The following is a 26,174-nucleotide window of genomic DNA, read 5'->3' as shown; positions in this document are numbered from 1 at the left end:
CAAGACTGGCAGGCTTTCCCCAGTGGAACAGGGAACCCCAGGGACCAGCTCCACCGGGAGGGCTCCCTTTCCTGGGCTGGAGGTGTGCGCTGGCTGTGTAGGTGAGATGGGGCTGAGAGAGGCCCAGAGCGTTTGGGCCTTGGCAGGAGGCCCTTCCTCAAGGTCAAAGCCGTGTCGCCTGGATGTTGTGTACTTCGGTGGTGAATGTGCTGCTGATACAAACAGGGCAGCGTGGGCTCTCCCAGAGTTTCACCACATTCTGGGCTTGAAATGAGAGCCAGGAGATTTGAGTTCCAAACCCATCTCTGCCTAGCACTGGCAGTGGAACCTGGGCAAGTTGCTTTCCCTCTCTGGGCCTCAGTCTTCTCACCAGTAAAGCAAGGCTGATAGACCAAGTGATTCCCACCATCCTTTCTAGCTTGGGCATCATGGGCTGCTGCCCCACCATTCGGAGCGGTGGGTAGCCAGTCCCAGGTGTATTTTGGCAGAGTAGGTGGCCACCCAGCTGGTGTGATTCTTAGAGGCCCGGAGGACTCCCACCCCTAGGCCTGCATCCCTACCATTCCTCCCTCCTTTGGGTTGAGACCCCTACTGTAGGCAAGAAGATGCTCAGAAAGTCAAAGCTGAAGGGCCCTTAGAGATGACCCTGCCCATGGTTCCCAGCTTAGACCCCTGCAAATCCTGCAGCAGGTTGCCAGGGTTACACAGTTAGAAAGAGGCAGAGCTGGGCTACAAACATGGGCACTTGGGTCCCAGGGCTTTAAACTCGTAATTAGGATGCTTCCTTCCTCCCAATAGATTTGGATGTTCGATTTAAAACAAATATTGGGGCCGGGGCTGGTTTTGAACATTTTACGAAGCCTATGAGTAAACTTCTATTACCTGTGGTGAAGCTACCTAAAACACCCAGGTTGTTTTGTTTTGTTCTGTTCTTTAATTAGAATTAAATTAACTGTATGATATCCCGAGTTAGCATGCACTGATCAGAAGCTCTGACCGGCTGTAGGTGACATCATGGTTGGTGGGCAGGATGCTGCCATTGGAGTCACGTGGTTACTGGCCTTGGACACCACAGAGCAACGTCAGTGTCTCTCAGACTGAGAGGGCCTTGCAGAGGGAGGGCACTAACAAGGGCTCTTGGTGGTGAAAGCTGGGGAGACTGATTGCTTTCGACAGCCACATATAATTGACAAGGAAACCAAGGCCTATTACCTAGCATGAACATGAGTCTCTTGGAAAAGAAGGCTGTTTTCCAGCCACAAGATATATAGGAATTCTGGGTAGAGCTCTTGAGGAACAGCTTCCATAAAGGGCCTTCAGGTGCGCTCCACGCCGAGGGAGCAAGCAGGGGAGGAGCTAAGCCATGTGAAGCATGTGAGGCCTCTGATCTGGCTCATAGTCCTGGGCTCTCATCTCGTCCTTTTTCCGGGGGTGTGGAACTATCAACAGATGTGAATTCAGGACTGGCGTGGGCCAGGCACTGGGCTCGGGGAGAGGGGGGCAGATAAGACACAGTCCCTGCAGCCAGCCCTCTGAGGAGCACTGGCCTGCCAGTGCCAGCTCCACCCGCTCTGACTTTCCATCTCCTGAAGGCGATAGATTCGGTCATCTCTGACATCCGTTCAGCTCAGAGGGTTTTGCCTCTCTGAGTGGATACACTAGAGGCCAACAGGTCATTTTCTGGCTGTACTTCTGCCCCCCAGCCTGGTCGGCACGGTTTGGGCAGGAGGAGGCAGGGAGCCTCGAAGAACCATAGACTGGGGTCTGGCCTGGCTTTTCTTTTTGACAAGAAAACAGAAGAGCCCTGGGGAGGCCTACGACCCGTGCAGTAGCAGGGCCCATCCTGAGACCAGGTAACATTCTGTTTCCTGTGCGTGGTGGGAGCCCAGCCCACCAGGCCCCCACTCATCTGTCCAGCACTCTTTATAGAGCGCCTCCCCTCAGTGCCAGGTTCTGAGCCAGAGCCCTGGGCAACCCAAACAGGTGAGATCCCTGTTCTCGTGAAACTTCCAGTCGACCCGGGGACACGGCAAACAAGTGGACAGACAAACACATCGGGAGGCAGGCACACGTTTGGCTGTGGGCGTTGCCTTGGGAGCTGCCGATGATGCCAGAGACAAGCCTCAGGCTCCCCGGTGTCCCTGGGGCCCACCACCAGCGCTGGCTCGGAGTTGGCCCCTGCTCAGCAAACATTTGTCGAAGTACCTGGTGCGAGAGAGGAAGCATATGGAAAGTGCCCAGTCCTTCTGGTTCTGACCGCAATAGAAGCTAGCGTGCACCCACAGACAGCTCATCTCAATTAACCAACACTTATCAAGGGCCCTTGAGTGCCAGCAGGGTTCCAAGCTCGGAGACTCCAGATGCAAATAAAATCAGATCCCTGTCTCCCTGAGATCACAGCCCAGGACGGAGGCAGGCAGGTCGGCCAGCCAGGACCCCCGTGCACTAGGACCGTGGTGGCTGTGTGTGCACCCAGTCCCCACCAGGGCAGGGCAGGGCTGGGAACACATAGGAGGGAAGCACAAGGAAGGAGTCACAGATTTATACCCAAATCTACACAGATGTATAAACAGGCACCCCCACAGATAAACACACTGAGCTGCCCAGGTGCTACACTGCCTAAGCATGTGTAGACATAATGACGGCCCCGGTAGGCTCAATGCCATGCCATGACTAAGGCCTGCTAGTGGTGCCCAAACTGGGGAGGTGCGTGGGTGAGCGAGGGCGTGTATGCTGGAGGGTTGGCACCGACACCCTGGGAGTTACCAAACCCAGGCTGGAGACACCCTGAGGTGGGCAGAGCGGTTAGTTTGAACCTGAGAAGCTAGGCTGATTACTGGCTTGTCTGACATGGCAATTACCAGAGACGGCCAATCAATGATCAGCTGCACACCAGGCCTAACCTTCAGATCAGAGGCCAGCAGGTGGGGAATTTGACAAAAAGTTCAACTGTTAGTTCTTGTGCTTGTTGAAGGGTTCAAACCAGGTCAGGGTCAGGACAGCAAGGGGGAAACGGGCGTGCTCAGAGTCGGCCGTGCTGGGCTCGCATGCCTGCAGGGCCCACTGCACACTTTGGAAACTGCCCGCTTCCCCATCTGGACTGTTTTGCTATGAGGAGCAAACAAATAGAAAGTGTTTGGAACAGCTCCTGACACATGGTGGCCCCAATTCTGTTCCCCAACACCATGCTCTGGGTGTGTGGTGGTGAAAGTTCCAGCCTGTTCATCTATGAGGAGAGGAACCAGGGAGCCAGCCTGGAGGAGGTGGCAGGAAGGTAAACCTCCTCTCCTGCAAAGGGCCCAGTAATTTGTTCCTTTAGTGAGAGTTGGATCCCTCCTCCAGAGCTTCCTTCTGATGAAACCTTGGGTTATTTTGTGTATTCTTTTCATAAGAGATACTATTTCTTTGCAGTAATAACAGCTATAGTGCTTTCTGACTGCCAGGCACTGCTCTGTCTGCTCCACATATGGTAACTAATTTAACCTTAATCCAAGTAGGGATGTTATTATTCCCATTTCACAGATGGAGGAACTGAGTCCCCAGGTGCTTTAGGCAGTTGCACAAGATGACATGACAGGACAGCACCAGAGTCTGTTCTCTTACCATTGGGCTTGGCCCCTGTCTGGAAGGAAGGTCTGGTTCTTTCTTGTTCACCCTCACCAATACACTGTGGAACCCCGGATGAGTCACTGCCCCTCCCTGAGTCTCTGCTTCTCAGGGAAGCAGAAAGTCCTCCCACCTGTGGCCTCCCGGAGCTGACTGGCCATGTCCTTGCATGGGCAGTGCTGGCAGAAAACAGGCCCAGGTGCAGCATCCTGGGGAGCAGGTATTTCAAGGGGGGGGTGCTCTGCATCTTGCCCCCTGCCACAGTCCTCTCGGAGAGTCCTCTTGGAGCCCCTCCAGCAGACCCCCACTGGGCACACAGGCTCCCCCCATCCCCGAGAACTGGGCCTGGGGGCACAAATGAGGGCTGTGGGAGAGAAACTGCTCTCAACGTAAAGTCTTGCAGAGAAAATCATGAACCGTGTATGCAGTTTGCACCCGGGCCAAGGCGCTCAGAGCTTAAATAGATTCTTAGGGGCTATTTATAGCCTGGGAGATATTAAAGTTGTCTGGGTAATGGGAGCACTGGCAGACTTAGCTGGTCAGGGCCTGCCAGGGACTGCCAGGGCAGAGTGGGAACTGGGGAGTCTTCTGCTGCAGGACTCTGCGCTCCCCAGTCTCTCCTCCCTGCCCCAGCCAGTGCAGGCGGGACAGGAGGAGACAGGGCTGGAGAGGAGCCTTGGGTCTCTCTGTGGCCTAAGTGGGCATGAGGCCAGCTGCAGGATCCTTAGAGTTGAGAGGTGAGCTCTTCTACTTTGAATCTGTCATCTCAAGATGCTAGAACTGAGGCTCAGAGTGGTGGTAACCTCTCCAATGTCACAGCTAGTGGGTGACAAGCTCTGGTCTCCTGGTCCAATCGGAGTCAGCATTCCCTCCATAGGCCTGGGCGTAAGACCCAGGAGTCTGGGTGGAAACACTCCCTAGGAAAAGGCCGTGGGAATTCAACATCCAGCTATCATGAGGACTCAGAGAACAAAGCCCTTACCTGGCATTCAAAGCTCCCAACTCCCCTTCAAATATCTCCCTGCCCCTTCCTACACAAAACACCGCCCTCCAGCTACCTTTAGGGCATTCCCGTCCTCGTACTCCTCTGCGCGCTCATCCACACTCTTTCCACCTGGACCCCACTCTTCTCTGATCAACTGGTATTGAGAGAGCATTTAATGAGCCCCTACCCCCACCTCGAGGCCTCTGAGTGCCTGTCCTGGGCCTCCTGCTCTGCAACTTGCCCTCACTCTGAACTCCCCACTGGAGCTAACAGCCCACCAAAGAAGGCCTGCAGTGATGGGTGCTATAGGGGCACCCAGATCACAGTTTAGGGTGGAGGCACTCCTTCCTCCCAGCTGCAGGGAGCTCAGGCTCCGGGCTGAGCCCCTCTCTGGAAATGGCCCTCAGCCAGATTCACCTGATGTCATGCCCCTTTCCCCAGTGGGCAGTGGATGTCCAGTGGTTGCTGGGGTGTTTCGGCTCCCCCTCCCTTTCCCCTGGCGGCACGGTTCAAAGGGCCATCCCAGCTGCAGAGCTCCTCCGTAAACCAGCTCAGGGTCTTACTGCAGCTGCGCCTCAGCCCTGCACCTCAGCCCGGTTTCTCGCTCTGCCCAGCCCTGCTCCCTCACCCCTCCAGCGGGCATTCTCAAGAGCTCGCTAACCTGTCTTGGAGAGTGTGTTCCAGGTGAGCTGGTTCAGGACACCTGGTAACAGAATGGTTAAGCAGCCAGCCTGGGTTCAAATAGAGACCAACCATTTTAGCTCTATGACCTGGGCTGTTACCGAACCTCTCTATACAATTGTTCTATTAAGTAGGAAAAATGCCAAGGCAATAGTTTCTCTCTCCTGAGGATCTTGTGAGGATTAAATGAGGTGATGTGTGCATGGTGCCTGGTATTGAGAGAGCACTTAATGAGCATTATCTATTATTACTTACATTAACTTCCCTGAGGTTCAGGTAAATAGGGATAGGAAATTATTTTCTGTGTCCTGGGGTTGCTGGTGACAAATAAGATTGAGAGGCAAAGGGTTAAATTCTGTGCTGCTGTGACCTAATAGGGACTCAGGGGTCAAGTTCCCTGGGAGCTTTGCCCATCCTGGAGCTGTGGTCTGGAAGCCTGATCCTCCCCCAGCTAACGAGGATCACTGTATGGCTTCCTATTACTGCTATAACAAACTTAGTGGCTTAAAACAAAACAAATTTATTATCTTACATTTCTGTTGGTCAAAAGTCTACTATGGGTCTCTTAGGACTAAAGTAAAGGTGTTGGCAGGCTGTGTTCCTTTCTAGAAGTTCTGGGGGAGAATCTATTTCCTGCTCATTCAGGTTGTGGACAGAATTCAGTTACTAGGGTTGTAGGACTGTGGTCCCCCTTTGCTTGCTGGCTGTAGAATGAGGGCTGATCCCAGCTCTGAGAAGCCGCTGCATTCCTCAAAGTCAACACAGGCAGGTGGAAGACATCTCAAAGCTACTTTTTGGTTATCTTTTACTTCTAAAGACTCGTGTGACTAGATTGGGCCCACCTGGGTAATCCGAGCTTCTCATCTGAAGGTCCTTAATCACGTCTGCAAAGTGCCTTTTGCCATGTAAGGTAATGTTCACAGATTCCAGGGATTCGAACATGGACGTCTTTGGTAAGGAGAAGGCGGGGGGTCATTCTGCCTGTCACAGCCGCCCCGCACAGGGCAACCTCTGACCCAAAACTCACCTCCTCCTTTTCCAGGGGGAGGTCTGTGCAGTTCCCTGTGCAGCGGGGACCTACGGCCCCAACTGTTCATCCGTCTGTAGCTGTAACAACGGTGGTACCTGCTCCCCAGTGGATGGCTCCTGCACCTGCAAGGAAGGTAATACGTTTCTTTCCCAAGCCTGTCCCCCTCAGATGCACATGCGCACCCTGCCCTGGGGGCTACCAGTTGAGGGGACAGGGGGCCTGTATGTCAGGTTCCAGCCAAGGAAACCCGCACCTGCCTCCGGGGAACTTCAACAGTAGGAAAGTAATAAAGGGGATTTGTTACCGTGATATGAGACAGCTGAAGGAGCAAACAAGGGAAGGCGCAAACAAGGGTAGGTGAGCAACTCACAGGTCGCAGCTGTGGGAGGAGCTGCTACCACTCCTGGGAGTGAGGGCCACCTGGTGGGAGCTGAGACGTGGACCAAGGGACAGCTCAACAGTGCTGGAGCGTGTACAAAGGAGACACAGACACCATTGAGGCCCTGCCCAAGGCAGAGAGAGAAGAGGTACCTGGTGCCTGTGCTGTTCCCACCCTCCAGTCTGTGGGCCAGGTCTCCCATTGGCGAGCCCATCTGGGAGCCAGCAAGGGGGAGTTTCGGACATCAGGGGTTGGGGCTGGCCACCTGTGACACCGAACAGAGCGGGGGAAGGGGAGAAATGGGTCCAAGGGCAAACAGGCCAGTGACCAGCCTCAGAGTGGGAAATGAGGCTGTCCCCAAAACAAAGGGCCCTGATATTAGCTGGCTGACTTCACCCTAGACCGAGATAGCCCTCCCCACCTCCCAGGGGGTCCCCTGTCCCAGGTGTTCCCCTGCCCCAGGTAGGGTCGTCAGCCCACAGCAAAAACAGGGGGAACTGGGAGGCAGGAGACCAGCATTTAAGCCCCAGCTCCCTTAACAGCTGTGTGTATTTCTGAGTGACTCTGTGGCATGTGGGTCCTAACCCAGTGACCAGAGAAGTTGGGGCTTGGGGGGAGTGAGCAGAAAGCTGTGCTGGGCCTGGAGAGCTGACAGCCTCCTGCCCTCCCCTCAGGGTGGCAGGGTCTCGACTGTACCCTGCCATGTCCCAGCGGGACGTGGGGCCTCAACTGCAATGCCAGCTGCGCCTGTGCCAATGGGGCAGCCTGCAGCCCCTCGGACGGCTCCTGCTCCTGCACCCCCGGCTGGCTGGGAGACACCTGCGAGCTGCCCTGCCCGGTGAGTGTCCCCAGCTGGGAGGACCTTGTGGGCCCCGTCCCCTCATCCCTTTTCCCTGTGGTTACTTTGCCCACAGAGGTGTACAGAGAAGAGCACGTGTGGAGACCTTGGGTCAGGTCTCAGCCCCAGTTCCAACCTCTCTGTGGCCACTTTCCCACTTTGGGCCTCAGCCCTGTCCTTTATAAAATGGCAAACCTGTGGCAGCTACGGTGATGTGGCGAGGCCTCATCCCTTCCCTCTTGCAGCTCTCAGTAAGGGGGCCGGGAGCTGACTTGGCATATTTCCCTGAGCCCAAACGCAGCTTCAGGACCCTTCAGACACAGTGCTAGAGGACAGCCCTTAGAACCCAGCAGAGACCCACTCCTTGATAGGCCATGTCTCAGCTTCCTTCCGGTTCCAGCGTCTGTAATTTTATGGTCAGGGTGTGGGCGGACTGAACCAAGCGCTACCAGCAATACCCACCTAGACTTAATCACTGGAGCTCCGTCTAAGATACGAATGAGTTGAACCGACTGACGCAATGACGTTGGATGAGTACCACCTTCTTCCACAGTAATGAAGGGTGAATCCTCATCCCTCACATGGGATCGATGTGTTGCAGCTTGCAAGGCGCATTTCCATTTGCAATTTTAGCTCACGGTCATCTTGGCCCTCTGAACTTGACCAGGGAAAAGCAGGGCAGGACCATCACCCCCTCCTTCCAACCCCCGTGCTCTCGTTAATGTAGCCGGAGAATTATTTGGAGTGGCTCCATGGCCGTGTTGATTATAAAAAGTGCTCCCACTGTGCCCCAGCCCAAATCACTGCGTCCTTGTGGAGCAGTGGCTCAGGTTTGTCCTCAAAACCCAACAGAAGTGCTTGAAGCCCTGGGGTCCAGATCTAACCGCACCTCTCCCCGCCACCCTCTGTCCACAGGATGGTACGTTTGGGCCGAACTGCAGCGAGCGCTGCGACTGCAGCCATGCCGACGGCTGCCACCCCGTCACAGGCCACTGCTGCTGCCTGGCCGGGTGGACAGGTAACGCCCTTCCGCCTCCCCACCCCCAGGTCCCGTGGCCCCGAGCTCTTGGTCTTCCCCTTCCTCGCTGGACCGCTCTCTCCATCACTCCTTCTCGTCCCCTAAACGTGCGCTTCTCCCTCTCTCTCCCGGGCTTCAGTTCTCCAATTCACTCAATTCGACTAAGCACATACTTATGGAACACCTATTGGCAGGCTGTCTTCTACAGGGTAGGGCACCCTAGTAAAGATTCAGACAAAGGCTGACACCTGGTGGACGTGGGCATGTGCAGAAGATGCGGTAGAGAGAGGGAAGAGGAACTTTCTCCCTGGCCCAGGCTCCTGTCTTGAGCCCTACGCGGCCTGCCGGCCCACCTTACAAACATGTGGCAGGTCTCCTGCTTTTCTCCCTCCCACTGCCGCCACACCAGTCCAGCAGGGGGCAGCATCTCTCGGTCACCACTGCTGGGCCTCCCCTCTTGCCCAGCTGCACCCACTCTGCACACAGTGGAAAATAAACTTTTCAAAACCCACATCCTTTCCCATCAGTCCCTGCTCAGAATGCCTCAGTGGCTCCCCACAGCATTCATATAAAGTCCAAGATCCTTACGGTGGCCCGGGGCCCACATGATCTGGCCCTGCGCAACTCCCCTACCTCTCCTTTGCCCCCTCCCCTCACTCACTGCATTCCAGACCCTGGAGCCAGCCACCGCCCTGCCCCCCGGCCTTCCTACACACATTCCCTCCTCTGCATGGGTACCCTTTGCCTGTCTCTTCATCTGCTACCGCCTTCTCACCTACCGGATTTCAACTTTAAGATTATTTCCTTTGGTCAGGCTCTCTCCCCTTCCTCAACCTAGCTGAGACTATGTAAGAGTCCCTTTTATTAATTCCACAATACCTGACACATTTCTTTACGCAGCGCGTACCACCACTGTCACTGAGCCCAGATTAGGAACTATGTGTTTATTACCTGCCCCCCCCCCCACCGTGGGCATCAGCTCTGTGGGGGCAGGGCCCACACCCGCCTCATTCACACCAGGCCCACTGCCCACCAGAGTCTGTGCGGCACAGAAGGCAGGGCTGGAGCCAGACCACCCGGGTCCATGCTGCTGGGCGGGTCCTTAACCTTCCAGGGCCTGGATTCCCCATCCACACAACGCAGATAATTATAATCCTTAGAACCACAGGGTCTTTTTGAAGTTTAAATGAGTTAATGCCAGTACGTACTAATAGTGCCTAGTACATAGTAAGTGCCTGGTGAATGTAAACCTTGAATACAGGAAGTGCTTAACAATGACATACAGCGTGAATCAGCCCACCAGCCAGTCCCAAGGAGAAAGAAATGCAGGCATTGCTGGTGGCGGATGTCCTCAGATAGATAATTCACCATGGCCACCGAGCAGCCTGTGTTCCCCACGAGCAGGAAGCCGCTGAGCAGCACAGGGTCGGGACGTCATCGCTTGCTGGGCAGCACCTTTGGCCTGGCTCCCCTTGCCCTGCCTTCGGCCCACTGGCCCCCCAGACTCTTAGCTGGAGCCGAGTAGAACTCCACTTTAATTTTTCATTGCCTTCATTTCAAGTGAGCCGATAAGACTTTAATGACATCTGGTACTTTAGAAATTCTGTCTTTGATGGACAACCTTTCAGCAAAGCCTCAGCTATTCTAAAGCTAATTTCCCCGAACATGGCCCTAAAGTCATTTCAAAGAAGCGATTGATGTCCTGAGGTTTATCGTGCAGAAGGACCCCAAGGAGAGGTAGGGAGGGGACGGGTACAGGCCCCAGCCTCCCACCCAGGGAGCCCTCCCACCCGCCCCGACTCCTCAGCTCTCTGCATGTTGCTCGTGTCTCAGCATGACACCAGTTTTTCTCGACCCAAAGTGGCTGCATGTCTTTCCCCTTGTCCCCATAAGCCACAGGCTTCCTGCAGACTGGTGTCATGTCTAATTCATCTTGCCCTGCACTTAGTAGGTGCTCACTACATGTTTACTGAGATAAATTGAAATGAGCTGGCCTATAACCATGTATGGTTTTTCCTCTCAAAGTGAAGGAGACCATGAAGACCATCTACTCTGCTCTGTTCACACTACACATAAGGGAGATGCCCAAGTTCTCAGGACATTTGCAACAAGGGAGGGGAGACACAGGACGGCATTCTCAGGGGGAGCCATTTATTCACTGGATTAGCATTTCCTGATTCAAGCAGTTACCAAGTCTTCATCTGGCAGCTACCGTGTGGCCAGCACGGTGTCAGGCTCAGCAGTGAAGGGCAACACTCACAGCGGTGGTCCCTGAGCACCTATTGTGTGCCAGGCACTGTGCTGGGCACCAGACATGCAAAAATGACCAAGATGGCATCCCTTTCCATTATAAGCACCGAAAAAGGAAGATCAAAAGTGTCTGGAAACCGTAGTCCCTGTTTTCAAGTTGCTGGCAGGGGATACACACTTCATATGTATAAAACATTCAGTTAGTAGGTGGGGACAAAGCTGTATGCTGGGGACTGTCGATTAGATGCTTGAATCCCTGGGCAGACATCCAGGAAGGCTCCCTGGAGAAGGCGGGCTCTGAGCAGAAGGATGATCTTGAAGGATGATCTTCAAGGGCTGCTGACCTTGTGGCGTGAACTATGTGGATGCTTAGCACCCCAATATAGATATGTGGAGAGTCCTGAAATATAAAGCTGGGAGAGTCTCTAAGGTTTAGAAGGGGAGGGACTTCTAAGGGAAATTATTATCTACCTTCAACTATAGGGAAAACTGGGCCTAGAGAAGGTAGCTGATGAAGCTATGCATCTTCAGAAGCTGTAGTTGGAGAGCCTCCCACCGGGCCAAGGTCAGCCCCTTCGACCACATTAGTAAGTCCCCTTCTAGAACTGGGCACTCCGCACGGGGAGAACCCTGGCCCCTCCTCCCCACTTAGGTCCCACTGTCTTAAGTTTCAGGTCACTCTTAGGGCATAAAAAAGGCTCAAACGTGATGTGGACTCTGGCCAGTGGGGTCCATGTGTTGTGGCTGCAATGAACAAATTCACACGATTGCAAAATTCCTGTGAAGAAAAAGGGACGGCATGGCCACTCTCTGAGAGAGAGGGCCCCGACCCCTGCCTGGACAGGCTTTTATTGCTTTTCTGGGTACATTACATTGAGAATGGTCCTCATTTACTATGCACAGGTTTGCTTTAGGTGGTTACATTTTACAGATAACAAAGGAGAGGATGTTGCTGATTACTACAAAGAAAAAGGATATTTGTAAATGAAAAGGAACAAGTGGTTGAACTGGTTACACTCCATCCTTGGGAGGTTTAGCATAGATTTTAGGAAGTTACTTTAAAGATACACAGTGAACATTTGCTGCCTCAATTCAGGTGAGGGAGTTTTAGCTAAAAGCAAGCCTCAAAGCAGCCTAGGTACAATGCAGGCCTGATTCCCCACGGAAAAACTGATCTGTGGGCCTGGGTCCGGTGTGCCAACTCGCTACCCACCAGTTTTCTGGGTCAGGGGCTGGGCTACATTCGCCATGCCATGTGGATAGGTTCCCTATAAAAACATGAGCCCTATTCCCATGGAACCAGGCCTAGAATAGAATAATTCGTGCAGCCACCTGCAATCTGAGCATAGTCACCTTGTCCCTGTGGTTCTAATCTCCAAGAAAGAGGACCCCTTTCTGACATGAAAACATTCTGAGGATCCCACATGTGAGAGTGGCTGTACTTTTAATATCCACCACTTGGGGGGAAACAACAGCAAAACGTTGCCGTAAACTCAGGGTGTTTTATGCAGGGTGTTTTGCAAGCAGTGTGTCTTATTAGTCATAGTAACATCTGCGTATAGTTCTAGGAAAGAGCTGGGTCTGCGTGTGACGCAGGAGCTTGGTGGAGTCTGCCTTATTCCGGGGTGCCCTGCCAGGAACAGTGGCATCCCTTGGCCTACAGTCCGAATCCTGGGTTTTCAACAACCACAGGCAAAAGAATTCCTTGGGACAGACCACGGCTCCTGGTTTTGCACAGCTTTGTGGTTCCCCTTCCCGGGGCTTCCCTCCGGCCAGTTGATGGTGCTGGTCCAGGGCGCACTGTCTGTGCACCTGACACTCCACTGGGTGACACCTCCATCGAGGGGTGAAGTGGGGCTGCCAGATTCTCCCTGAGGAGAAATCCCACCCCCTGGGGAGAAGCCCCCACCCCAGATAAGTCCCCAAACCCTGCTGTGAAAAGGAGTCATCACAGGGTGGGAGCGGGGCAGGGCGCTAGGCTAGGAGGAGGCACTGGAGAGTGAGTGAAGCCTGTTGCCTCCCCTTCCTCTATGTTCCCCCCGCCCCCCACCTTTCCTACCAGCCCAGATGGGCCCAGACAGTCCCAGCCCACCCCTTAACTGGGCACGCTGTTCTCCCACCTCGGCTGGGACTGGCTCTGTCCACTGGGCCTGAGTACCTTCCTCCCTTTCTCTCTCTCTCTCAAAATCCCTGTCTTCATAACAAGGCTGACATGAGTTTTATACTAATTCTGCTCCTCTCTGAGCTTCTGATACTCGCCTTCCAAAGCCACACAGGCCTCCAGGGCCCACCTGGTCCATTGACCTAAATAGTACACGTGAGATGGGAAGCCCTTCTGCTCAGGAGCAAACCCCACCCTGGAGCTGGGGCCTCCAGCCTTCGGAGGTAGTCACCACCAACACTTACTTCCCCTCTCTCAGCTCAGAAAGCACGTGTAGGCCTCACTGCGCTCCTCTCTCTCATTGAGAAATTCCATCCGTCCCCCTAGGCCCTCTCTGGCAAACTGAGGGACATTAAATCCATTTGTTGGGTCACAGCTAGCTTTTTTTTCTCTTTAAAGAATAGAATATATCACAGTGCAGAGAAAATATCAAGAGTGTATCATATACAGTGTCATTTTTCAAAGACTTGGTTTCTGTTACGCATATGTGTGTCCATATGACGTAAAATACATAGTGGACTGAGGACTATGGTCAAGAGAACCTGGAAAGACCTCACCCACCCTCCGGGCCCCTGCTCAGAGCTTGCTGCCTGGGACCCAGCAAGAGCCAGTGGCTCCCGGGCTGAAGTGTGTGCAGCTCTCTCCTAACTCGTGCAGCCCCTGGCAACAGCACTCACCTGCTGCACAGTTGGTCTCTCCCAGGCCTAACCTTGGGCACCAGCTAACAGGTCAAAAATAGAGGGGGCCTCCGTGATCTGGTCCCTTATTCCCACAATTTCAGTCTCCTGCCCTCTCTCAGCTTATACTTGACAGTGCAGCCCCACGGCACTAGTTTTTCATTCAAGGCACGATTCTCCCTCCCTCCTCCTGTTCTCTGCATGTAGGGTTTCTTTTACCTGGTCAGATTCCCTTTAGCCCTTAGTACTCAGTTCCAGCATCACCTCTTCCTGGAAGCCCTCCCCGACAGGCCAAGCCCTGGCTGGGTTTTTCTTCCACTTTCCCAGATGCACGGTTTGCCTCCACCTCATCGTGCAGCACGGTGCCCCCCTCCCACGATTCTTCACCCTCCCCCTCTCACCGCTGACCGCGGTCTGCCTCTGGCCCACAGGTGTCCGCTGTGACAGCACGTGTCCACCAGGTCGCTGGGGCCCCAACTGCTCAGTCTCCTGCAACTGCGAGAACGGCGGCTCCTGCTCCCCGGAGGATGGGAGCTGCGAGTGTGCCCCTGGTTTCCGAGGACCCTTATGCCAGAGAAGTAAGGCTGAGCCCCGCCACCCCCACCTGCCCGACCTCAGGCCGCTCATGCTCCCCGCCCCTTCCCAGCTGGAACTAGTCCCGACCTGAGAGAGGCTGGCCTCTCAGAGCTGGCCCCCATCAAATCCCTCCCTCAAGGCCCCTCTCTCCCTAGCTTTTTTGTCCCCAAGTTCAGGGACCTCCTATCTGCAGAAAGGGGCCCTCCAAGGAGTGGGGTGGGTGTAGCTCTCCCCATATTTTTGAGGAGCCTGCCTTCATCACTGTGTGGGACCGGAGGGGTGACCAGGCTGGCTGGGGCCCCTTGGGCTGCTGACCACATCTCCCCTTCACCCCCAGTCTGCCCCCCGGGGTTCTACGGCCACGGCTGCGCCCAGCCGTGCCCCCTCTGCGTGCACAGCAGCGGGCCCTGCCACCACGTCAGCGGCACCTGTGAGTGCCTCCCCGGCTTCTCTGGAGCTCTCTGCAACCAAGGTACTGTCTCGGGGGAGGACAGGGCCAGGCGGGTGAGGAGTCCTGGGAGAGGGGGGCAGGGAAGAAGGGGCTTGGGGAGTCTCTTCATACTGCGGAGGCAGCTGCTTGCTCCTTCAGGGCTTGGGCCTGCCTCCCTAAGACCTGGGCACCACGAGGCATGAGACAAAACCATGTTGCGGTTAAAGGCTCAGAGAGGTTAAATCATTTCTCTGTGGCGCCACAGCTAGCAAGTGACAGAGCAAGAAACAAATTCTGACCCAAAGCCCATGCTAAATGGAGGAAAAGTGAAACAGGCACAGGTGAGGTCCATGTGGCTTAAGTGAGGGGCAAGTGGTAAAGACAGAGACAGCTGCGGGAGCTCGGAGGCGTGGGCCCTGGCTTGGGCCGGAATTGCAACTTTCTGGCCCTTCTTCCCTCACACTTAGGCCAGCATCACGAAGCCCGCACCACCAGCTTTCCTGTCTCAGCAGCAGAATCCTACACCAGCTCTAGCCAACCCCTGCCACTCAACAGGAGTTGAAAAGAGAGACAAAACTTACTTGCTTTGGTGGGCTGCTACCCTGGCTTTCTGTCGGGGAGAGCCCTGATTTGTAACATTTGTGAATTTCCATGGTACACTGTTCCCACCTGTGGCTGATTCCAAGGTCCCAACGGTTTAACACCAGTTATGTGAAACCTGAGTATTTAACAACAGAGCAAAGGCAGAAGCTGGCTCCAGCACAGACCGTTGCTTGTTGCTGAGGCAGGCCAGGACATGTGCGTGTCGGGGGATGCTCCATGGGGTGCAGGACTTCACTGGGCCTTCGCTTGGAAGGAAAAGAAAGAAAAAAGGCATTCAATTAGAGGAAGCAGCCTGGGCAAAGCACAGGGCAGTGGACACTCGACTGTCCAGCAAGCAGTAGGGGACAGCCAAAGGACGGAGGGGTTGGGGGTGGGCAAGGCGCTGAGAAGATAGTTAGGGCCTACAGAACAGCTTTGGACTCCAGGTTGCAGAAGGAGGGAAAGGATCTTAGACGAAGGTAAACTTAGAGCTAAAAGCAACTTCAAGGTCATCTGTGCAAGAATTTCCTCTGACCTCTGCTTAAATACTTCAATTGAGAGCTTAAGACCTCCCAGAGACCTGATCCTTTTGATGAATAATCACCACTGAGCTGGGTTATTTTTTAAGTGCATGGGCCGTTAATATGTATGAGTGAGAAGTTGACTCTGTTGATGCTTTGAGGTCACGAGAAGTTTGGACCCCAGGGAAACATATGTGACAGTTTCATTTGCTTGCAGCCCTCCTAGGACAGTTTAATCATAACCTGACACATCGAGGTTTACTTATTAAACATCAGAGACCTGGCCATCAATACAGATAGGCTGGGTCTAAATTAAGACCTAAGCAGCCCAAGGAGTAACTCTCGGATCCTGTGATGTCTGATTTATTGCCCGCTGGCCTAATGAGTATTTTCCACATATAGATCTGATAGTGTTGGCTATTAATGGCAACTGCCCTGGTTAAGTCTCAAACCTTGTAAAAAATTGAACTGACACTTTCTAATGACCAGCATTCCAGCGAGTTACAAATTACAGACATCGCTCATGCAGGATCATTAAGCATAGATTAAATATAACCAGCTGTTTTCTTTTCACCAGCCCCCCTCCTGTCCACCACCTTTCTCTTTGCCTCACTCTTGATTCAGCTAAGAAGTTGACCAATTAATGTATGAGACTGATCACATTAACAGTTCTGCGGGTGGATTTGTCAGCCTTGTGTGTATGAGAGAGACCTCCAAGATGAGACTGCCTCATTAGAGGAGCTCGGAGTTGGTTTTGAGATGGGAGTGGATGGAGAGGCTCTGGTCGGGACTGGGGGGTGGGTTCCCCAAATCAGGCACCTCCCAGAGGAGGCGGGCTGCATGCTTTCCAGCAAGCCGGAGCCAGAGCGTGCGCTTCAAACGGGGGATGTGTGTCGTCATCCTGGCACTGGGCCTGCCCTGGGAGGAGCTGGGGGTTTTGCCAGGAGCTCAGGGCCCCAGCCAGCCAGCCAGCCAGCCAGCCAGCCTCCTGGAGCTATTAACCCACAGCCTGAAGCCAGTGGTTAAGGCTTATCACCCCCATTTCAAAGAGGAGGGAATTCGGAGAGGAGTGATACAGTTTGCCCAAAGGTACTTGGCCAGTAAATGGCAGACCTTCCCAGCTTTGTGACCTTGGGCAAGTTAACCTCTCAGTGCCTCAGTTTCCTCATCTGAAGTGGAGTTAATAACAGGGAGTAATAATGAAAATATATAATGAGAGTATTACCAGGTTCATTGAACTCGTACTTCTGAAGCACTTTGAGTAGCGGCTGGTGCACACAAGTGCAATGGAAGTTTCTTTGAATACATGCATGAAACCATAACCCAAACCTGCAGCTGTCAACGAGAGAGCTCAGTATACCCTGCTGCCATTGTTATTTGTCCCAACCACTAATCACGTCCAGGAGGGATGCAGAGTGGACACAGATCCAGGCACCAGGTTCCCGCAGTCTGCTTAGGGAAGGGCTGGCAGGGTGAATGCCAGGCAGTGCTGCTTAAAGGAGAGAGTGGCCCAGGGGTGGAGAGACCTGGGCCCTAGGGAAGCAGCTTCTCTCCAAGAATCAAGACCTCCCCGTGATCCTCCTCCCTGTGGCTCAACCAGCTGAGGGTCTCAGGGATTCAAGGAGTTCCTCCCCCACAAGAGGAGTGCAAGGAAGCCTTCCTGGAGGAATTCTTCCTGGCTGGAACTGGGCTGTGAGGAGAGCATGCAGAGCTGAGAGGAACTCAAAGGGACAAGAGTTTCCAGTAGAACCCGCTGGAAGGTTGCTGCTCCTGGGGCCTATTTTGGCCACTTTTGGTCCCAGCAACTTGGTTGCCAAGTTGGGGGAACGGGGTGGGAGGGTATTTGCACACATTCAGCCACTGTGCCTTGAGGGCCTGTGGTTTTTCCAGGCATTTGAGGGACACAGACATGGGTGGAACCCAGGCCTGGCCTGAAATAGGTCACAAACCACAGTAACAGATGACCAGGGAAGAAACTGACAAAGTGTTCTAGAAGCTCAAACACGGACAAACAGCCCCACAGGACAGAGAAGAGGGGTGGTGAATCAGGTAGGATCAAGTTCAGCTACAGGTGACATAAACTCAGAACACCTCGTTTGAAAATGACTAACATTATGTCCCTCACACATTAAACAAAACACAAAGCAGGGAGAAGATGTAGAAGGAGGCCACTGGGAACAGTAGGGTGGCTTACAAAGGTGTCGGGGACCCAGGCTCCTCCTGTCTTCTTGTCCAGCCATCCTCGGCACGTGGCTTCCAGGTCTGATGGAAGACAGCTGCTTAAGCTCCAGCCATCTCACCCACAATTCCTATCCATCCTCCATATCATCCCTCATCTAGGAGAACAGGCAAAATGATGTGCATTTCCACTGACTATCGGCCAGAATGTAGTCACAAGGCCATACCAAGCTATGCAGAAGCCCAGGAGATGAAGTCTTTATTCCAGGTAGCCATAGGCCCAGCCGAAACTTGTGACTCCACTAAGGAAGAAGAGAATTAATGTTGAAGGACTGCTGAGCGGTCATGCGGGAAGCGGCATCTCAGATGAGTCCTGTAGGCAGGGTAGGATTTCCACAGCTGGACCCGAGGGCGAGGGAGTGGCCGGAGTGAATGGAGGCATGGGGCGTGTTTGGCAAGTGGTGTGTGGACCAGTGGCTCTCGTGGTTGGATGAGGTAGATTTAAGTGCCCATCTCTAGGATCTAGATTTTGTTCTGGGGCAATGGGGAGCCCCTGAGGATGTCAGGCAGGGCACGGGAGTGCCATGGAGAGAACTGCGCTTTAGAGAGCTGAGGCTGTACAAAAAAGGTGGAGGATGAACTGCAGAGGAAATGACACATAGATACTCAATCAACACTCAGCCCTAGTCCTAAAGTTGCTTGAGGAAACCAGCCCTTCCTCCACAGACCAAGGAGTAACTCCACCAGGAGGGGCCGAGACCAAAATCCTCCAAGTGACTCCGAGCAGGAACACCAAGGAAGCTCAGCGAAAGGGCACTCCTGTGGACCCAGGGGTGGTGGGGGCTCTCTTGAGGACGGGTTTGAGCTGAGGTTTGAGGAACAGGTCAGATTTGGAGGGACAGAGGAAACGGGGATACAGGGATAGACTTTTAGGGCCAGCCCTCCAATCAACGGCAGACAGACCTGCCACCTGCATTTGCGCCCCCCCCCCCCCCCCCCAGCTACAAACAGTCCTCGGTGACGGCCCGTGGGTCAGTGACACCAGGGAAAGCAGAGGCCGTGGAGCAGTGCGGGGAGCACTGGACTGAGTGCCGCAGCGGGAGTCCCAGCCTCTGCACTTGTGTCTGTGAGACCTCAGCCAAGCGACTCTACCCCGTGGGCCTCTATCTGTCCCTCTGTCAGAGGGGGACATTTATAGACCCTCTGAAGAATGCAGCTGTGGGCACAAGAGGGGAACTCATCTGTGTGCAAAGGGAGAAGACGGGCAGTTCCTAAGCAGACCCTTGACCCCAGGGTGGTCATGGCTGTGGCCTGGGAACTTCTGGGGGTGGATGCAGCTGTGGGTGGGGGTCTGAGTGCTGGTGGAGGGCAGGTGCCAGGCTCTCCTGTGCCCACAGTGTGTGCTGGAGGGCACTTTGGGCAGGACTGTGCCCAGCTCTGTTCCTGTGCCAACAATGGGACCTGCAGCCCCATCGATGGCTCCTGTCAGTGCTTCCCTGGATGGATTGGCAAGGACTGCTCACAGGGTAAGCTGCTGCCTCCTGGGATCGGCCCCTACCTTCCCAGGCTCAGGCTGCAGAACGCCCAGCTCCCCTTGCCCCTGGTGCCTCTACTTCCCAAGGCGGAAATCTCCTTCTGCAGATGGGAATGTCCGCCCGAGTCCCACTTGGCTCTCTAGCTCACATGATGAATTGTTAGGATTGATCACCGGCATTATTAACTGCTGGTATCAAAGATATTGATATTGTTGATAGAACCATTAATATTAATACTGAAAATTAATCCTCCTTCAGCACCTGAGCAAGGAGTAGGGGAGGAAGAGGGGACTGGGACTGACGTGCTGGAATTTGAGAGCAGGGAAGTGAGGTGAGGGCAGTCACCTTAGAGGGATGGGGCGTCGTCTGGGTGGTCCCTGTGAATGTCGTCCTGGGCACCATAAGCCTAGACAGGATATTACAGGGGCTGTTCCTGTAGGTGAATCCAACCTAATACAGAGGCGACGGGGGCCCCCAATCTAAGGGCAAAGACCCAGACTCCGCCCGGTGTAGCTCCTTGGCTGATGGGCGAGACCCAGCAGGTCCCCATCTGGGAGGTCCCAGGTAGATTTCCTGGCCCAAGGGGATCTCCATTCTGATGAGAACACACAGGTGCCATCCTCAGGGAGCTCACCAGCAGGAAGAGCAAGTCCCTGCCCTGCGAAAGCTCTCATCCTCGTGGGGAGGTCAGCACACGGCGTTCACACAGTCAGCTGCGGTGTTCACAGTTTACCACACACACCGGCACGTTCCACATCGGTCAGGCCCCTGAGAGGGACGGCTCAGGAGCCCTCAGAGCTGGGAGACGGCAAAGGAGCTGGGCTTAATGGGGATCCTGGGTGACTGGGACAAGAAATGAACGGAAAAATTCTGGGTAGGATATGGTAAACCCCCTGGAAGCCAGGAAATGCCACTTGGTATCTTGGCTCTGATATGCACCCTCCCCTCCTTTCTCCCTTTCTGTCTGCTCCTCTCTGCCTTGCCCTCACCCTCCATGTCCCACCTGTCCACCGCCAGCTTGCCCAGCTGGGTTCTGGGGCCCTGCCTGCTTCCACACATGCAGCTGCCACAACGGGGCGCGCTGCAGCGCGGAGGACGGGGCCTGCCACTGCACCCCTGGCTGGACTGGACTCTTCTGCACGCAGCGTAAGCTCCGCCTCCGGGCCTCCCAGCCATTCAGAATCCCATGCTGCAGCCTACTGGCTGCCTGGGGCATTGTCTAGGGCTGCAGCAGGGAGGCGGGGGAGGGAGGAGGTGGGGCCCCAGGGCCAGGAGCTCCACCCCCCACCTCTGGAATTGAGCTCGCCTGGATTTAGGTGTTGATGAGCCCAAAATCCTGGGAGGTCAGGGCTCTTAAATTTCCCCAGCAATCAAGACCAGACCCTCTTTGCTCAACTTTGGATGGTGGGGCCCAGGGTGAAGAGAGTGGCCTGTTACTGCACCACCAGAAGACATCAGCCCGGCTTCTGGTGCCAAGGCACCTTTGTCCAAAGGACTCCCCACCCACCTCGGTGTGAGGGTTCAGGGCGTGGGAATAGCCTGGATGCATGGGCTCCCCAGTTCTCACCTCATGCTCAGCGGGAGGCGGCTGAGGGCAGGTTCGGTCCCAGCTGCACCTCCGCAGCCGCCCCACCCTGTTTCTCCAGGCTGCCCAGCAGCATTTTATGGGAAGGACTGTGGGCGTGTGTGCCAGTGTCAGAACGGAGCCAGCTGTGACCACATCAGCGGCAAGTGCACCTGCCGCACAGGCTTCACCGGGCAACATTGCGAGCAGAGTAAGCTATCCCAGCCTGCAGCCCTGGGTGTCAGGGCCAGGCCTCAGCCTCCTTGGGCTGGGGAAGAGGGCAGGGGACAGGGGGGGGGGGGGGGGCCTTCCCCATCTAGACCCGCCCACTCCAGGTTCCCCGTGCCCTGCTCCCTACACTTCTGGAGCCATTCCCTAGGAAAAGGGTGAAGGCCACACCCACAATGGTGTTTGAAGTCTCTTCCTATCAGTTGGGAATGGCCTACTGTTGACGCAGCGCAGAGGCCTGACTGAGGGAAGACCTTGTTCCTTCTTTGGAGCCCATGTGGCACCCAGCTCAGGGCCTGGCACGTGGAGGATGCTGTATACATGTGTATGTGGAGAGAAAATAGGAGTGGGTGTCCCCTAACTCAGGCTATAGCTGCTGTCTAGCCCCAAGTACCAAACCAAAGCACCACGGGAGCCGGAGAAGTAGGTCTCACTTGGTGTGGCGCCGGCTGTCACACGTGGGGTGGGGGAGGGGAGCATGACTGCCCCACACCTACCCCAGCGTTCTGTGTCACACAGGATGCGCTCCAGGAACCTTTGGCTACGGGTGTCAGCAGCTATGTGAGTGCATGAACAATGCCACCTGTGACCACGTCACCGGCACTTGTTATTGCAGCTCCGGATTCAAAGGAATCAGGTGTGACCAAGGTAACACTGAGACGGCAGAGTCCTCAGGCAAGGGGCTATGATGGGAAGGGCCCCATGGAGGCAGGCTCTAGGGAGAGTCCAATGGGAACCACCAGATTGTACAAGGGCACCTTGTGACTTTATTCACATTCAGGAGGAGATCAGGAGTGGGGCAGGCTGCGGGAGGCCGGGAGGCGGTCCCAGGTGCTGGAGAGGCAGATGGGGCAGGCGGCCTCAGCCCCGGCCTCCCATGAGCCAAGCAAGCAAGGGTAACCACAAGCCACTGCTGCGGAAAGGTCCCCAGACCATCTGAAGATCTGCCAAAGTCTGCCAACCTGCTAGATGACCTTGTGCTAGAAATGACCCAGGTCATTTCTTTCTGCTGGGCCTGTTGTTCCAAATGCAAAGTGGAGAGAGTAGATGGATCCTGTCTTCTGCCATGGCACCAGGTTCTGGTGGAGGTGCCCCAAGGGGCGCAACCTGGGTTCCGAGTCTAGTCAGAAGATACCCCCCAGGGCAGTTGTGAGGGCCGAGGTGAGATGACGTGAGCACCTAAAAAATGTGTTATGTGCATGAAAACCCTTTTAAAGTGCAGCAAATGGGTACGGGGTTATAGTGCTCTTGGTACTAGGAGACGGGGGTGAGAAGGGGCTCAGCTAGCCAGACTACAGAACAGGAGCCAGAGCCACGCGCACTGCATGCTGATGGGGGTCAGGCCCCACACGCATCAAGAGGGGTTTTGTGGGCAGTCATCGTGGGCACCTGGGAATAGCACTCGCAGCTTTCACTGCCAGTCTGTCACGTGGTGCTCACAGTCCCCTGGGGACTGTCCCATGTTACAAGTGAGCCAACTGAGGACTCTCTAAGTCACATCTAAGAAACACAGCTGGTGAGCAGGGAGAGGGGCTGAGTCCAATTTTCCCAACTCCCGAGAAAACCGACCTTGCCAGTTACTGGTTGGTGGTCTGATCTTGGGCAAGGGACCCAACCTTTCAGTGGCTCTGTTTCTTCATTTGTGAAAGAGAAAGAATTAAATAACCCTTATTTCATAGGGTTGCTGGGAAGGTTAGAACTCATTTCTGGAGCAGAGTAAAATACTCAGCAAACACTGGTTCCCACCCGCGATGATCACATTTGCTCCTCAGGGGTTCCGTAGGATGCTGCCCACTTTAGGCAGTGGCGGAACAGGCACAGTGAGGGCCGGGACCACAGAAATAGAAGAATAGGGCCAAGATGGGAACCCAGGTCTCCTGACACCAGAGGAGTCCAGCTCCCGTAGAGGAGATCTGGAGAGCAAGGTGCCGCCCCAGGCTCAGGCCCTCCCTCCGCCCACAGCTGCCCTCATGATGGAGGAGCTGAATCCTTACACCAAGATCAGCCCGGCGCTGGGTGCGGAGCGGCACTCGGTGGGCGCCGTCACAGGCATCATCCTCCTGCTGTTCCTCCTCGTGGTGCTGCTGGGCCTGTTCGCCTGGCGCCGGCGACGGCAGAAAGAGAAAGGCCGCGACCTGGCTCCCCGCGTCTCCTACACGCCGGCCATGAGGATGACCAGCACTGACTACTCCCTCTCAGGTAAGGGCTGCGCCCCCAGCACCCGCTCCTCACACACTCAACCCAGGAGGAGCCACACCGTTTCCCTGGGGACGCCCAAGTTCCCTGCGGAAGGTGGCTGGTCACACCTGCAGGGGTGGCGGCTGGGTGCGCAGACTGCCCTAGGGTGGCAATGGGGGTGGAGCGCAGGGGCCTTACTTGGGAAAGGTAGATGGGGTTCCAGGGGGTGCCATTTCCTGGGCCCCCAGCACTGAGTGCCTGTGGTTAGGAGCCTCCTTCCATTCCCTCAGGCCTTCCCAGCCTTCAGCCACAGAGCACCTGATACTAAGCAGTAACCTTCCTAAACTCTCCAGGGGAACCTCTCCCCTGCCTGATGCCTGTGACACCTCAGGAAACTGGACTTGGGGCTCAGATCCTGTCCCAATTTTGCTTCCTCGGTGAAGGTCTCAGAGGAATCTCCCTCCGCAGTCCCAAGAGTTAGGAGGGCCGTAGAGGCAGGGTGGAAGGGCATGGTGCCTGACTCGGGGGAGAGCTGGCCGGGCCTGCTGGAACCCAGTCTGCCCACAGATATGGTGATTCCAAAGGGCATTTATCCCGGGAGTCCCAGTGGAGTGAGGGTGGGGCTATTGGGCCAGATCCTTCCTCTCGTCCTTCTCCTCCCCTGAACCCTGGACTGCTGATACAGAAAGAAGGAGGGCTTTTTGCTTCATATTTAGCTCAACAGAAGAGGCCAAAATGCTCTGAAATGGCCCAAGCCCTGGCCCGCAGGAGCTGGGTCTGTCTGGGCGGGCACAGGGTGACAGCTCACTCCAGCTGGCTCCACAGCTCGTGGTTGACCTGAAGCTGCCTACACCTCGTACTCACAAAACCAACGTCATGTTATCCCATTCCTGCGACAGGTTGCCTACTGCCCAGCCCCATGCCAGGTGCCACGGACAGACAGAGGCGGCCCAGGTGCAGGCCTTACCTTCCGAGTCCCTGGCCCGAAATCCCTCCCTCACCCCGACCCCCGGGGTTTCAGCCGAAACAAGCCTCCTCTGATGGAAGGCCAGGCCCACAGAGAAGTTTTAGGGACTTTCTTCTGTGACTGTAATGAGCAAGGCTGGCCAGGTTTCCCCATGCCATTCCACCGGAGTTCCCCAGCCCTATTGACAGGTCCTGGAATCCACAGGGCAGGGGAGCAGGACTGGGGCCTCGCTACTGGGCCCTAACCTTAGGGGGAGGCAGAGCACAGCCCCAAGCTGTGACCCAGGGACATCTGAGGCTGTCAGAGCCAACGTTCCCTCATCCGTGCTCCGGCTGCTGGCGCCCCTCTCCACACTGGCAACACTGAGACGCACCCTGCATGCTGCAGAGGGCCGCCACGAGGGAAGGGGCGAATCAGGCTCCACAAATTTCTGTTGGGGCAGTGATGCCAAGAAGCATGGGGGACCGGCTGTCTCCTTGCAGAGCACTGTCAAGGCTGCCCGGCCCAAGCGTTAGTACTGGGGCATCTCACGCCAGGGGCAGGAGTATGATGTATGTGGCACCTTGTTCTCTTCCCAGATTTGTCTCAAAGTAGCAGCTATGCCCAGTGCTTTTCCAATTCCAGCTACCACGCACTGGCATGCGGGGGGCCTGCCACCAGCCAGGCCAGCACTCTGGACAGGAACAGCCCCACCAAGGTACCGGGCCCCTGACTCCCCAGCCCCTATCCACTGTCCTTACCTCTGCCCAGGAAGGGACTGCCCCCACCACCCCCTGCCACCTGGAGGGTCCATGTGGAACTAACTGCCAATATATGAAACACAGCTCTGTGCTCGGTGGAACACATGAACATTCTGTGAAGCGTGTAGCAGGGAGCCTGCAGGTGACGTGGCGTCAACAAGCACCACGGAGCCAACAGGCATCACACAACCAATTCACAGCACCACTCAATACGGCACGTCCCCACACCCTGTGTGTAGCCAGCCACTGGCACCAAGTCATGTGATCACGTAATCATGTGCAGCCTTCCTGTCACTAACCATGTGCACCACACGGCCACTTTTGCCACGTGTTAACCCACATAATGGAAACACAACACCACGTCCCAGCATCACTGCAGTGGGTTACCGATACTGTGTATGCAACCAGTCCCCGCAGAGGAACCAGTCGAGGTCGTCAGTCCACACCCACAACCGTTTTTGTGATGGGAGCCAACACGGGGGACGTGGACCCCAAGCGTCAGCCAGAGCAGTGCTGTCGCTGACAGTCCTACTGACCTTCCCTCACTGCTCCGAGCACAGCCCGGGGCTGGTGGCGAGATGTCCTCTCACAGGACCGTGGGCAGGATGTCTCCGAACACACGTGTAGTGAGCCCTGCTGGTGTGCCAGGACCATACTGGGCAGAGTGGGAGGTTCAGAAAGTGGGAAGATCGGCCTCAAGGAACAGGAGGTCTGACAGGCTGACACTGCACACACCTCCCCACACCCACCTAAGCACACACACACAACAGCACCCTTGGCTTCCTATGACACCCATCCTGGGCCAGGAACACAGACAGCGAAGTTCTCATGCCCCAGGCCTCTGCCCCAGAGCCCGGGAGAACCTGTCTCCCTGCCCTTGCCACGGAAAATGCCCGTCAGCCCACAGACCGTGCTCGCTGCCACAGAACTGACGGCAGTGCAGCGTGAACCCTCCAGCGACAACACTGGTGCTGTACAACTCTGAGGGCAACCACTGTCATGTCAACACCCAAAGGCTGCTCACCTCAGATTTCCCAAACAGGAGTGCAG

At 55.4% G+C, this 26,174-nt stretch overlaps 1 protein-coding gene across 7 annotated transcripts in view; it reads left to right on the top strand.

Annotated features, from left to right (window-relative positions):
- MEGF11 (multiple EGF like domains 11) overlaps positions 1–26,174 on the top strand; it is a 353,724-nt gene that overhangs the window by 313,233 nt on the left and 14,317 nt on the right. For 4 of the 7 annotated variants that reach the window (XM_028508320.2, XM_036009402.1, XM_036009396.1 and 1 more), the window contains exons 11-21: positions 6,315–6,435; positions 7,356–7,519; positions 8,435–8,537; positions 14,057–14,203; positions 14,539–14,673; positions 19,310–19,438; positions 20,465–20,593; positions 21,094–21,222; positions 21,759–21,887; positions 23,202–23,438; positions 24,963–25,081. In XM_028508320.2, coding sequence (XP_028364121.2) covers positions 6,315–6,435; positions 7,356–7,519; positions 8,435–8,537; positions 14,057–14,203; positions 14,539–14,673; positions 19,310–19,438; positions 20,465–20,593; positions 21,094–21,222; positions 21,759–21,887; positions 23,202–23,438; positions 24,963–25,081 — 1,542 coding nt within the window. The remainder of the gene's footprint in view (positions 1–6,314; positions 6,436–7,355; positions 7,520–8,434; positions 8,538–14,056; positions 14,204–14,538; positions 14,674–19,309; positions 19,439–20,464; positions 20,594–21,093; positions 21,223–21,758; positions 21,888–23,201; positions 23,439–24,962; positions 25,082–26,174) is intronic. The other 3 variants (XM_028508321.2, XM_028508322.2, XM_036009406.1) reach the window with 1 other exon arrangement.

This window comes from Phyllostomus discolor, chromosome 1 (genome assembly GCF_004126475.2).
Source record: "Phyllostomus discolor isolate MPI-MPIP mPhyDis1 chromosome 1, mPhyDis1.pri.v3, whole genome shotgun sequence".
NCBI lineage: Eukaryota > Metazoa > Chordata > Mammalia > Chiroptera > Phyllostomidae > Phyllostomus > Phyllostomus discolor.
This window is presented reverse-complemented; position numbering and strand designations above follow the sequence as displayed.